The sequence below is a fragment of the Sapajus apella genome, unplaced genomic scaffold, assembly GCF_009761245.1.
Source record: "Sapajus apella isolate SASKATOON/1434 unplaced genomic scaffold, GSC_monkey_1.0 scaffold166, whole genome shotgun sequence".
Taxonomy (NCBI): Eukaryota; Metazoa; Chordata; class Mammalia; order Primates; family Cebidae; genus Sapajus; species Sapajus apella.
In genome coordinates, this window is record NW_022437106.1 from 989,904 (window position 1) to 1,002,830 (window position 12,927).

Genomic DNA, 12,927 nt, shown 5'->3' on the forward strand with positions numbered 1-12,927 from the left:
ATGGGAATATATACTCCACCTGAACCAGTGAGTAAACCGTAAAAGAGACAGAGGATCTGGGAAATAGATGCTCCAGCCTAGGAAAAAAAGGAGGGAATTCTAGAGATGAAGAGGAGGAGACTCCCTGGCAAGATGTCAGTGATTCAGTGGCCCAGAGAGCAATCAATCCAGGTCAGAGCAGGAGAAGCCCCTGAGAATGTCTTCAAGGCGGGGTGAAACTGACAGATAACCTGAAGTGTTTGAACTGATTAAGAAGAGATTTACAGTTCTGTTAGAAAGTTTGAGGATGAATTAATGAAAAATACATAACAAATACTAAGCTGGAAAAAAAAAAACAGAGGAAAAAAAAGACTAAGAAGAGGAAGTGGTAATTATTAGTTCCAAGGAAACCAAAATTATACAAGAAAGGAAATTTAATTATAGCATTCCATATGATTCAGCTGTATATATTATTTACTACATAATAGCACAGTTAGCACTGAATATTGAGTCGAACAAAAACAGTAACTTACACTGGGAGGAAGGGAGGATGGAGGCTTGGCGTTGTGAGGGTGGGGAGGGGTGGAGAGTGCTCTTTGTTTGTCAGCCTGTAATATTAATTATTTGGCTTTTTAAATCATGTATTCAATAAAAATTTTAATAATTTTAAAATCAAATTAGTAATTTAAATTACAATAAATTATTAAAGAAAGGAACAATTCCCTTTATGAAATTATATTAATAATTTATATTAAGAAATTATTCCCTTTTTTTATACTTTTTTTTTTTTAAGACTTAGGGTCTTGCTGTGCTCCCTAGGCTGGAGTGCAGTGGCTGTTCACAGGTGTGATCATAGAGTGCTATAGCCTGGAACTGCTAGACTCAATCAATCCTCCTGCCTCAGCCCCCTGAAGTAGCTGGGACTGACAGGGTCATGCCATAGCTCTCAACCTTTTCTTTTTTTTTTTTGAGATGGAGTTTCGCTCTTGTTACCCAGGCTGGATGCAATGGCACAATCTCGGCTCACCACAACCTCCGTCTCCTGGTTCAAGCAATTCTCCTGCCTCAGCCTCCCGAGTAGCTGGGACTACAGACGTGCGCCACCATGCCCAGCTAATTTTTGTATTTTTAGTAGAGACGGGGTTTCACCATGTTGACCAGGATGGTCTCGCTCTCTTGACCTCGTGATCCACCCGTCTCGGCCTCCCAAAGTGCTGGGGGTTATAGGCGTGAGCCACTGTGCCCGGCCTCAACCTTTTCTTTATAGCTTTAAAAATAAAAGCATGTATATACTTATATATGTCTACACACACACACACACACACACACACACACAAACACACACAGTTAAAAAAATGTATTTTCTGCTTCAGTTCGCTCTAAAATAGGTATATATTTGAACTTGATAATTATAAAATCATATAATGTATGTATGCTTTTGTGAATTGCTTCCTTCGCTTGATTACCTTTTTGTAACTCATCCAGATTGAGGTGTATAGCTATAGTTCATTCGTTTTCATGCAATACAGTATTCTGTTTTCTGAAAACCCATAGCCTATTTATCTGTTTTACTGTTGATAGACATTTATTCATGTATTTTTTCTGCTAAAAAGGATTCTACTACAAATACTTTTGTATATGTGCAAAAGTGTCTGTAGGGTATATACATAGAAGTGCAGTTACTAAGGTGTACGGTAAATGCATGTTCAAATGTACTAAATAATGGCAAACTTTTTCAAAGTAGCCATACCAGCTTTCCCTCCCTCTAGGAGTGGATAAGAATTGCTATTGCTCTATATCCTTGTCAACACTTGGTATTGCCTGACTTTAATTTTAGCCAACCTGGTAGTTGTGAAATGGTTTTAATTTGCATTTTTTTGACTGACATGAGATTGGACATCTTTTCATACGTTTAGGAATTGTTTATGTGTTCTCTTCAGTGAAATTCCTAGTTGGTTATTTTGCAGGTTTTTCTAGTAGATTGTCTTCATCTCATTGATTCGTCACTGTTCTTTTATATGCTGGATGCTCATCCTTTGTCAGAGTTACATGTTTTGCAGATGAACATGTTTCCTTTTTTATTCTGCATATCTAATCACTCAAGGAGAAGTTTGAAAACCATTGGCCTAGGCTTCTGTTCTGTGCACAGTGAAATGGCCTTGTGGTTCTGCACAGGGTAGGTCTGGGTTCTTGGAGTGAGTCTCACTGTAGTTACTGAGTACTGCTGACCTGTGGTGCTTGCCTTTGCAGGTGGAACAGGAGGATTTTGTAATGGAAGGGCATGGCAAGACTCCACCTCCTGGTGAAGAAAGCAAACAGTGAGTCACAGTTTATTTAAAAAGAGTCCTATTACAGGTCCTCGGAAACAGTTTGGTTCAACATGCTGACTATGTGTTTGTCAGAGATGTATATGTTGGAGACATTGGGGAACTCACCTGTTGCTTTGGTGGCTATGAATGCATTGCTTCTATTTATAGACCAACTAACTGGAAGGACAAGAAAGTTAGCTTTATAGGCTTTCACACTCGCCTAATCAAAATTTATGTTACGTTTTAGCAATGGCTTTAAGGCTCAGTATGTTCCAAATTGAACTAATTCAGTTTGGTTGATTTCCAAAGAAAGTATAAAGTGGTACATCCTTTTCTCAGCAATGTCTTTATGAAGTGGACTAAATTAATAGACCATTTCCTTGCAATCTAAGTGTGAATTTATTTGAATAGTGCTTCCTGAAATTCTATTCCATTTGGTTATTTACACTTCTGATCTTTGTTTAAATAACAAATTGTTTCCCTAAAGGAACAGGAATTATAAATAATATAACTTAGCCAACATTCTTAATAATTTAGTATCTCTCCCCTGACTCCTTAAGGGGTGATTGGTTTTAAACTTGAAGCTGGGAGTCTGCAGGGTAGCTATTTGATAGCAGTGAGTGGATTTTTTTCCTCTCTCTGTCACAGAATGTGAAAAATTGTGTTGCAGAGCAGACTGGTTTTTCATGTGCCCTTTTAAAGGAAAAACAGTTAAGACTGCTTAAAGTACTGACATAACTACTATTTTTTATTCATACATTAGTCTTCTAAATTGAATGGCCCAGAGTGATTCATGGAATTTACCAAAAATCTATAGAGAGAAACTTCTCTCGCTCATATTTTTTTTTCCTAGAAAATAGTTTAATTTTGGTCTGTCTTAAGAAAATTATGTCTTTGAAACCCTTAGGAATAAATTATGCAGAATGGACTATGCTGCCACGAGGCCAGATTCATTAAAGGAAAATGGCTTGTCTTGTATTTGTTGTGAATGGAAACCAGGATATTTTCACAGATGGTTTAATTTGCCAACTAGGCAATTTTAAAAATAGCTTACAGTATAAATCCTAACTTTGCTGTATTCTGTCAAAAGCACTTATATTCTGCATGGGCTGATGGAATCAATTCATCTTTAGCAAATTAGAATGCCAGACATCTAGTCCCAGTGGAATGACGAGAGAAACACTTTAGGTGCTTTTCTCCCTGTCCACTGCACAGGCCTCCACCCCCACAGTCTGGTCACAGATCTGTCATAGAAAAATTATACTCCCCTTGGCTGGACACAGTGGCTCACGCCTATAATCCTAGCTACTTTGGGAGGCCGAGGTGGGCAGATTGCCTGAGCTCAGGAGTTCAAGACCAGCCTGGGCAACATGGTAAAACCCCATCTCTACTAAAATGCAAAAGAAATTAGTCTGCTGTGGTGGCATGTGCCTGAAGTCCCAGCTACTCAGGATGCTGAAGCAGGAGAATTGCTTGAACCCAGGAGGCAGAGGTTGCAGTGAGCTGAGATCATGCCACTGCACCCCAGCCTGGGTGACAGAGTAAGACTCGGTTTTCTGTGCACAAGGTACTTTGCTTAAATGTTTTTTACTCTGTCATTTCCACTGGTTACACTATTTCATCTCCATTTCACTCAGATATCAGGGTTGGTAACTCGCCTATGGTAATGCAACTTGAAATGCAATACAGATTTGAACCCACATCTCACCAATGCTCTCACATCCTTTGCCATCCTTGGAAGCTATGTTCCTGAAAAATACTGTGGTTAGTAAAACTGCAGTTGTCAAGATCAAAGTCTCATGAATAAGAGGGAGTTGGGGGAAACAATGAAAATGGCATTAAGCCTATTTTTAAAACACAGATGAAAGTTCTGTACTATAAAGGGTATCCATTTCCCAAACAAACCAGTCTTTATCTTTAAACATCTCTCTAGTAACCTCTCTGCTGAATCAGCTTATTTAGGTATTCAGGAAACGTTCCTGGGCAGATTCTCCCACAAGTTTTATGTTATACAAGCTGTACTTCTTTTAGAGAGTTTCAGAGAGCCCCAGCAAGTTGGAATGCCATGTGTTATATCCTTGCCTTTCTCCCTTGTTTTATTTTCACAAGTCTCATACTGCCTAACCTTTTCACAGGTGATACTATTCTATTTCTGGGCCTGGTCAGCTATTACACACTGAAGTGGTAAAGCAGAAATGAGTCTTCTCAAAGGTGCTGTGTTCTTGTTTTGAGGCAACAACAATAAAAATATTTACAAAAAATATTTTTAATCTCAGAACTGCAGTTGGCAAATGATTATTGCTATACTTTATAAATATGATTCAGTTTGGGTAGAGAATGTAGGAACTGAGTACTTTTTTTTTCTTTGGAGGCGGAGTTTCAGTCTTGTTGCCCAGGCTGGAGTGCAGTGGCACGATCTTGGCTCATAGCAACCTCCACCTCCCAGGTTCAAGCAGTTCTCCTGCCTCAACCTCCCAAGTAGCAGGGATTACAGGCATGTGCCACCATGCCCGGCTAATTTTGTGTTTTTAGTAGAAACGGGGGTTTCTCCATGTGGGTCAGGCTGGTCTTGAATTCCTGACCTCAGGTGATCTACCCGCCTTAGCCTCCCAAAGTATCTGGGATTACAGGTGCCCACCACCACAATGCCCAGCTAATTTTTTGTATTTTTAGTAGAGACACGGTTTCACCATGTTGGCCAGGCTGGTCTTGAATTCCTGACCTCAGATGATCCACCCGCCTCAGCCTCCCAAAGTGCTGGGATTACAGGCATGAGCCACCATGCCTGGCCATAATTTTTAAATAAAAGCAATATTAGCTTGTCATAAAACATTCAAACAGTAAATGTGACTATAGAAATAAAGGTGAGATTCTTCCCTTCCTAATCTTCCTAAACATTTTCTGTACATGTAAAAAAAAAATTAAATTGCTTTTTAAAAAATATCATTCTTCTGAGACTTACTTTTGTAACGACATATTTTCAGTCTATTTCTTTTTTTTTTTTTTTTTTTTCTTGGAGGCAAGGTCTTACTGTGTTACTAGGCTAGGGTGCAGTGCTGCGATCATAGCTCACTGCGACCTGGAACTCCTGGGCTCATGGGATCTTCCTGCTTTAGCCTCCCGAGTGGCTGGGACTACAGGTGCATACCATTGTACCCGGCTAATTAAAAAAATTTTTTTTGTGGAGATGAGGTCCCATATTGTTGCCCAGACTGCTCTGCAACTCCTGGGCCCAGGCAATCCTCCTGCCTCAGACTTCCAAAGTGTTGGTATTACAGGTATGAGCCATGTGGCCCGGCCTGTTTCATCCTTTTAAAATCTGTTGAACATCCTGTTGAATGGATGTGCTATTGTCATTCTTCCCTAATAAATATTTTGGTGGCCCTCACTTCCTTGATTACTACAAATAATATTTTATTAGAAATCCTTATTCTTATATTTTTATTTTTATTTATTGATTGAGAGGGTCTCACTGTGTTGCCCAGGCTAGACAACACGTGGTGAGATCATAACTCACTGCAACCTTGAACTCCAGGGCGCAAGTGATCTTCCACCTTAGCCTCCTGAGTAGCTAGTACTACAGGCACACACTACCAAGCCCAGATACTTTTTTTTTCTTTTGAGGCTTAGTTTCTGTTTTTTCTTGTAGTAGAAACAGGGCCTCACTATGTTGCCCAGGCTGATCTCAAACACTTGGGCTCAAGCATTCCCCCAAACTCAGCCTCCTACAGTGCTGGGAATACAGGCATGTGCCATCACCCCTGTTCTCTTGCTGTTTTCATTTGTTTTCTTCTGCTTACTAATGAGATGGAATATCTTTTGTTAGTTTATTGGCCATTTATTTTTATTTTGTGTATCACCTATTTACATATATTTCCCATTTTTATTGGATTGTTTTTATCGTTTTGTAGGAGCCCTTTATCCATTTTAGATACTATTAACCTTTGTCTGTTGAGATGTTTTAAATATTTTCTCTCAGTCCTTATTATTTAACATTAGATATCTTTCATGCCAACAAATCTTTAAAATTTTTATATAGTAAAATCAACCTTTCTGGCTTTCATGTTTTGTGCTTGCCTTAAGAAGTCGTCCCTAGCCTAACCTGATAAAATATCCGTAGGTTTTCTACTTTATTTTTTACATTTAGATGTTTAATTGAATTGGTAGTTTTGTATATGGTGTGAGGCAGAGATCTAACTTAATTTTTTTTCCAAATGGTTCTCATTTACTGGTATTAGCCTGTATGAACAGCCCATTTCACTTACAGAGGGCAAGAGAACACATGGCTAATGTAACTTGCTGAAGGTCATGGAGCACATTCTTATAAGGACTAAGACTAAAATTATGTCATTAGCAGATCTGTGCCACTTTCCTTATATCCCCATTTAATGTTTTGACTATAGGTTCCCAAAACCTTAAAACATTATTTTCTGTGATGTTTGTTTCAATGGAACTAAGTTCTATTAAGGGGCAGATTAAGGTAGCTGTATATGTAGAAAGTGCTTGAAAAATAATTTTCTTTTGATATTGAGAAGTATCTGTGCCAAACTGTTAATATTCTAGACCAGTTGTACTGAATTCTGGTATATGTATATGAATAAGATTTATAATGTATATAGCTGTAAACACTTTATATGTATTGTTTCATTGGGGTTTATTTACTATTAGAATATCTAATCATTTTTCTGAGCATATTCTCTTTGAGAGTTACTTTAGCAAATCAGACAAGCAAAGTTTATTGCCATGTAATTACTACATTAAAATTATACAGCTTTAATTGCATGATGTGTTTAATGCAGGGGTAAATATTAAAATTATGACAGCTTTTAAAAAAGCAGCTGAGCAGGTACTTGCTTATAGATTGTGTTTGACCATGCTTATTGAGAGGTCATTGTAGGCCAGGTGCAGTGGCTCACGCCTATAATCCCAGCACTTTGGGAGGCTAAGGCAGGTGGATTATGAGGTCAGGAGATCGAGACCAGCCTGGCCAAGATGGTGAAATGCCATCTCTACTAAAAAAATACAAAAATTAGCCAGATATGGTAGTGGATGTCTGTAATCCCAGCTACTCCGGAGGCTTAGGCAGGAGAATCGCTTGAACCTGGGAGGTGGAGGTTGCAGTCAGCCAAGATTGAGCCACTGCACACTAGCCTAGGTGACAGAGCCAGACTCTGACTCAAAAAAAAAAAAAAGAGGTTTTTATAGATAAAATGCAAATGGGCTTTTGATTTCATTTTATTTATATTTGTGATGGTCTGAAGTTTTGTGGGAAGAGCATTTGTTGTAATTTTGAAGCTAAACACCAATTTTGGTGTAGTCATAAGTTTGACTTCTTTCATTCTTTTAATTTTTTCCTACTATATCTGGTAATCTTTAAATCTAAGCTTTCAATCTTTATGTTAAAGTTGACTCAAATTCTCAAAAGATACGTATCTTTAATGTACTGAAATTACTGAATTTTTCTAGTAAATTTTTGTCAGTTAAATGTTCTTCATTCTTTTGTCTCATTCTATGAAATGCCATTATTAAAAACAAATTTCTCACAGTAGAATATTGAAGAAGAGTTATTTGCATAGAATAGTCAAGAGGTAAGAGCAACCCAAATATCTATCAACAGATGAATGGATAAACAAAATGGGGCATACACTTAAAAGGGAGTATTATACAGCCTGAAAAAAGAAAATTCTGCCATATGTTACAATATAGATGAACCTCAAAGACATCATGATAAGCAAAATAAGCCAATTATAAAAGGACAAATATTATATGATTTTACTCAAATGAAGTATCTAAAGTAGTCAAAATCATAGAAACAGAAAGTAGAAAGGTGATTGCTAAAGGCTGAGGTGGAGGAAGTTAATGTTTAATGGGAATAGAGCTTCAATTTTGCAAGATGAAGTTTCTGGAGATGTGTTGCACAGCAGTGTGATTTTATTTAATACTGCTGGACTGGATGCTTAAAAATGGTTAAGATGATACATTTTTATGGGTTTTTTAAATGACAGTTTTAAAAATTACATTGAAATGTACTTTTAAACTCCCATGTGTAACCTCTGAAGTGGTTCTTTAACCCCCTTTAAACCATTGTAATATGTACATGTTGGGATAAATTTATTTCAAGCCTGGATTTCAAAGACTTAGTTCCCCCTCACCACAAAAAATAATACAAAAGATTAACTTTTATATTGACTTTATGGTTGAAATGACAATCTTTTTTGTTTGTTTGAGGTGGAGTCTCACTCTGTTACCCAGGCTGGAGTGCAGTGGTGCGATCTCAGGTCACTGCAGCTTCCACCTCCCAGGTTCAAGAGATTCTCCTGCCTCAGCCTCCCAAGTAGCTAGGACTACAGGTGTGCACCACCATGCCTGGCTACTTTTTGTATTTTTAGAAGAGACGGGGGTTTCACCATGCCGGCCAGGCTGGTCTTGAACTACTGACCTCGTGATCCAAAGAGCGTAATGTATAGAGTTAGCACTGCTCTCCATACTCCAGTATGTTGTGGTTCTGTGTGGCTTTGTGCTCCAGGTGCTGGTTTTTGTTTTTTGTTTTGTTTTGAGATAGAGTCTCCCTCTGTATCTCAGGCTGGAGTGCAGTGGCGCAATCTTCGGCTCACTGCAGCCTCCGCCTCCTGCATCCCGGTTCAAGCAATTCTCCTACCTCAGCCTCCCAAGTAGCTGGGATTACAGGCACCGGCTACCATGCCCAGCTAATTTTTGTATTTTTTAATAGAGACAGGGTTTCACCATGTTGGCCAGTCTGATCTTGAACTCCTGACCTTGTGATCCGTCTGCCTCGGCCTCCCAAAGGGCTGGGATTACAGGCGTACACCACCACGCCCGGCCCCAGGTGCTGCTTTATAAGTTTCTTAACTCTGTCATCTTGATTATATTCTCTTCTTCCTAATTACATTCATCCCATTTTAAATGTCTAGTTATAAAAGGCCCTTTTAATTTTTCTGAATTTTACTTATTATAGGTCTTTCTTTAGTCCTAACAGTTTGTCCTCACCTTATCTCTGTTTCTGCTGCCACTCCAACTCCCTAACTTACAACTCCATCTTTTAAACTTTTAAAAGTTGCACTTGTAGCACAAGATAAATCCCCACTGTGTAAGGATTCCTTTTATTAATGTATTCCTTGTTTCATATTTGACTACCTAATTAGGCGCTAAACTTTTTGGGAACCATTCTTTTGAGTGTTTATTTAAAAACCTTGGGCAGCTCTATAGCATTTCCTAAGTACAGGGAAAAGTAAAAATATTTCCAAATCATGAATTTTATAGACAATCATCTTCAGAACACAAATGTTGATATTTTGCTGTAGGAAAGTTGTTGTTGTTAACGTTTTTATTTTGTGTATTATACCATAAGGTTTTCGCCAGTTTTTTCCCCTTCAAACTGTTACAATATGTACATGTCAAAATAAATTTATTAAGAAGTACCAAGTTGAACTCTCTGTAAACTCAATTATTATTACACAGTAGTAAGCTAGACATCAGAAGAATAGTTGGCTTTTCTATATAATCTTTAACAGCTTTTGGGGGAATGAGGAAATGAGTTTTCTTTTCAAGTTAATTGTACTTTGAAAATGGCACAAAGAGGTTCAGTAGATGATAGTTTATAGTCATGGAAGTTTTGCTGCTGGGAGTTTTTGTAAAACCATCAACATTTCGTACTAGATCTTTGAGGAACTTTCAGTTGCTAATATATTTTGTAATTTGCATTGAAGTTACTTTTAAAAAAATTAATTCTCTAACATCTTTTTTCCCCCCAGAGGCCTCAGAATTGTAAAAAGTTCTGAATTTTGTGAGATTTTTCTTGGACCCCTGGACCATGGATAAATTGCAATAAGAGTAATTTTAGGGCTGGGCCTGGTGGCTCACGCCTGTAATCTCAACACTTTGGGAGGGAGAGGTGGGAGGATTGCTGGAGCTCCGGAGTTAGAGAACAGCCTGGGCAATATGGCCAATCCTTATCTCTACAAAAAATGCAAAAATTAGCTGAGCCTGTTGTTGTGCTCCTGTAGTCCCAACTACTCAAGATCACTTGAGCCTGAGAGGTGGAGGTTGCAGTGAGCCAAGATCTCACCACTGCCCTTCAGCCTGGGTGACAGAAAAAGACCCTGTCTCAAAAAAAAAAAAAAAAAAAGTAATTTTAATAGATGACAGAATGAGACCCTGTCTCTAAAATAAAATAAAATAAAAAGGCTAAGCACAGTGGCTCACGCCTATAATCCCAGCACTTTGGGAGGCCGATGCAGGCAAATCACCTGAGGTCAGGAGTTTGAGACCAGCCTGGCCAACATGGAGAAACCCTGTCTCTACTAAAAATACAAAATTAGCCAGGCATGGTGGCATATGCCTGTAATTCCAGCTACTTGGAAGGCTGAGGCAGGAGAATTGCTTGAACTAGGGAGGCGGAGGTTGCTGTGAACGAGATTGCGCCATTGCCCTCCAGCCTGGGCAACAGAGCAAAACTCCATCTGAAAAGAAAAGGGTAACTTTAATAGATATGTGTTTCACAATTTTATTTTATCTTTTATCTTACCTTAGCTACAGATAACAGCCTTGCTTCCTATTCTCACTGCAACCTCCGCCTCCGGGTTCAAGTGATTCTACTGCCTTGGCCTCCCAGTAGCTGTCATTACAGGTGCACACCACCACGCCCTGCTAATTTTTGTATATTTAGTAGATACAGAGTTTCCCCATATTGGCCAGGCTGGTCTCGAACTCCTGACCTTAGGTGATCCGCCTGCCTGGGTCTCCCAAAGTGCTGGGATCACAGGTGTGAGCCACCATGCTTGCCAGATATGTGTTTCACAATTGACAATGACTACAAACTTTAAGAGCTGCTGTTCATTACAGGCTAAGGTGTTAACTTTAAATAATAACAAATAGGGTAGGTCATGCAGCTCTCAGAATGTTTATTTTGTTTATATTTTACTTAAATGGACAACTAATATGCCTTTATGGATAAACATTAATTGAAAGGCAAGATATATTTATCCTGTGACTTGAAAGTGGTGTCTTAAGGCATCTTTTTGGAGATATTGTTGTTATGTAGTTGTAGAATGTTTTCAAATCCTTAACACTATGTGAAAATAGGTAAAGAAATACATGTTCAGAATCAAGAATCTCCAGTGGTGTCATGAAGAGAAGCTAGTGTTCATTTTCTCCACATTTTATGATCACTTGAGGGTCTGGATCCAAGTTCCCTCAGAGCATTCTGGCATTTGCCTTCTCTTAGGGAATATTTGTGTGTGAAGTGAGGAAGAGTATGGTAAGCGGGAGGGGAGGCTCAAGGCAGAAAAGATCAGGTTAAAGCTTCATGCTAGATCTTCAGCTCTATGAGGATGGATTTCTGTTGTCTTGGTCACTGCCTAGAGAAGTGCTGGCACAAAAAGCATCTATAAATATATGTTGAATGAATAAAGATGTCAGGAAGTTCCCATCGACTGTTAAGAATCCCTAATCTACACTCTCACTTTGAAAGTCAGAGGTGATGTTATTAAAAAGCCTAATTTCAGAATATTTTATCTGTTATCAGCAGAAGAAAAGTGCATTAAAGTACTTCGGGGGGCCGAGGCGGGAGGATCACTTGAGGTCAGGAGTTCAAGACCAGCCTAACAAACATCTTGAAACCCTGTCTCTACTAGAAAAAAAAAAAAAAATTAGCCGGGCATGGTAACAGGCTCCTGTAACCCTAGCTACTCAAGAGGTTGACGCAGGAGAATCACTTGAACCTGGGAGATGGAGGTTGCAAAAGATCGAACGCACCACTGCACTCCAGCTTGGGCGACAGAATGGGACTCTGGAAAAAAAAAAAAAGAAAGTACATTGAGCCCACGACCATGCACGACTAATTTTTGTATTTTTAGTAGAGATGAGGTTTCGCCATGTTGGCCAAGCTGGTCTCAAACTCATGACCTCAGATGATCTGCCCACCTTGCCCTCCCAAAGTGCTGAGGTTACAGGCGTGAGCCACTGCATCCACTCCCCCCGCTTTTTTTTGAGACAGGGTCTCACTTTGTCACCCAGGCAGTGCAATGGTGCAGTCTTGCAATCTGGGTTCACTGCAGCCTCAATCAAAAATATCTTTTTGAGACAGTCTCCCTCTGTCACTCAGGTTGTAGTGCAGTGGCATGGTGATGGCTTATTGCAGCCTCAACCACCTAGACTCAAGCAATCCTCCCACTTCAGCCTCCAGAGTAGCTAGTACTATAGGCATACACTACCATGCCTGGCTAATTTTTGGTTTTAGTAGAGGTAAGGCCTGACTGTGTTGCCAGGCTGGTCTTGAACTCCTGGGCTCAAGCAGTCCTTCTGCCTTGGCCTCCCAAAGTACTTGGATTACAGCCATGAGCCACTATGCCCAGTCATCAACTTTAGATTCAGTCCTTTCTTGAATATGTTCCAATAGACCTGATTTTATCGTCATTCTTCTGCTTAAGCATCCCTACATATAGGCCAGTGTATTAGCCCATTCTCATGTTGCTGAAAAAGAACTACTTGAGTCTGGGTAATTTATAAAGGAAAGAGGTTGAATTGACTCACAGTTTGATGTGGCCAGGGAGGCCTCAGGAAACTTACAATCATGGTGGAAAGGAAAGCAAACACATCCTTCTTCACTTGGCAGCAGATG

At 39.3% G+C, this 12,927-nt stretch overlaps 1 protein-coding gene across 9 annotated transcripts in view; it reads left to right on the top strand.

Moving 5' to 3' along the window:
• The window catches only part of TNRC6B (trinucleotide repeat containing adaptor 6B), a 275,182-nt gene that overhangs the window by 99,549 nt on the left and 162,706 nt on the right, over window positions 1-12,927 (top strand). For all 9 annotated transcript variants that reach the window (XM_032267134.1, XM_032267136.1, XM_032267133.1 and 6 more), the window contains one exon: window positions 2,230-2,297. In XM_032267134.1, coding sequence (XP_032123025.1) covers window positions 2,230-2,297 — 68 coding nt within the window. The remainder of the gene's footprint in view (window positions 1-2,229; window positions 2,298-12,927) is intronic.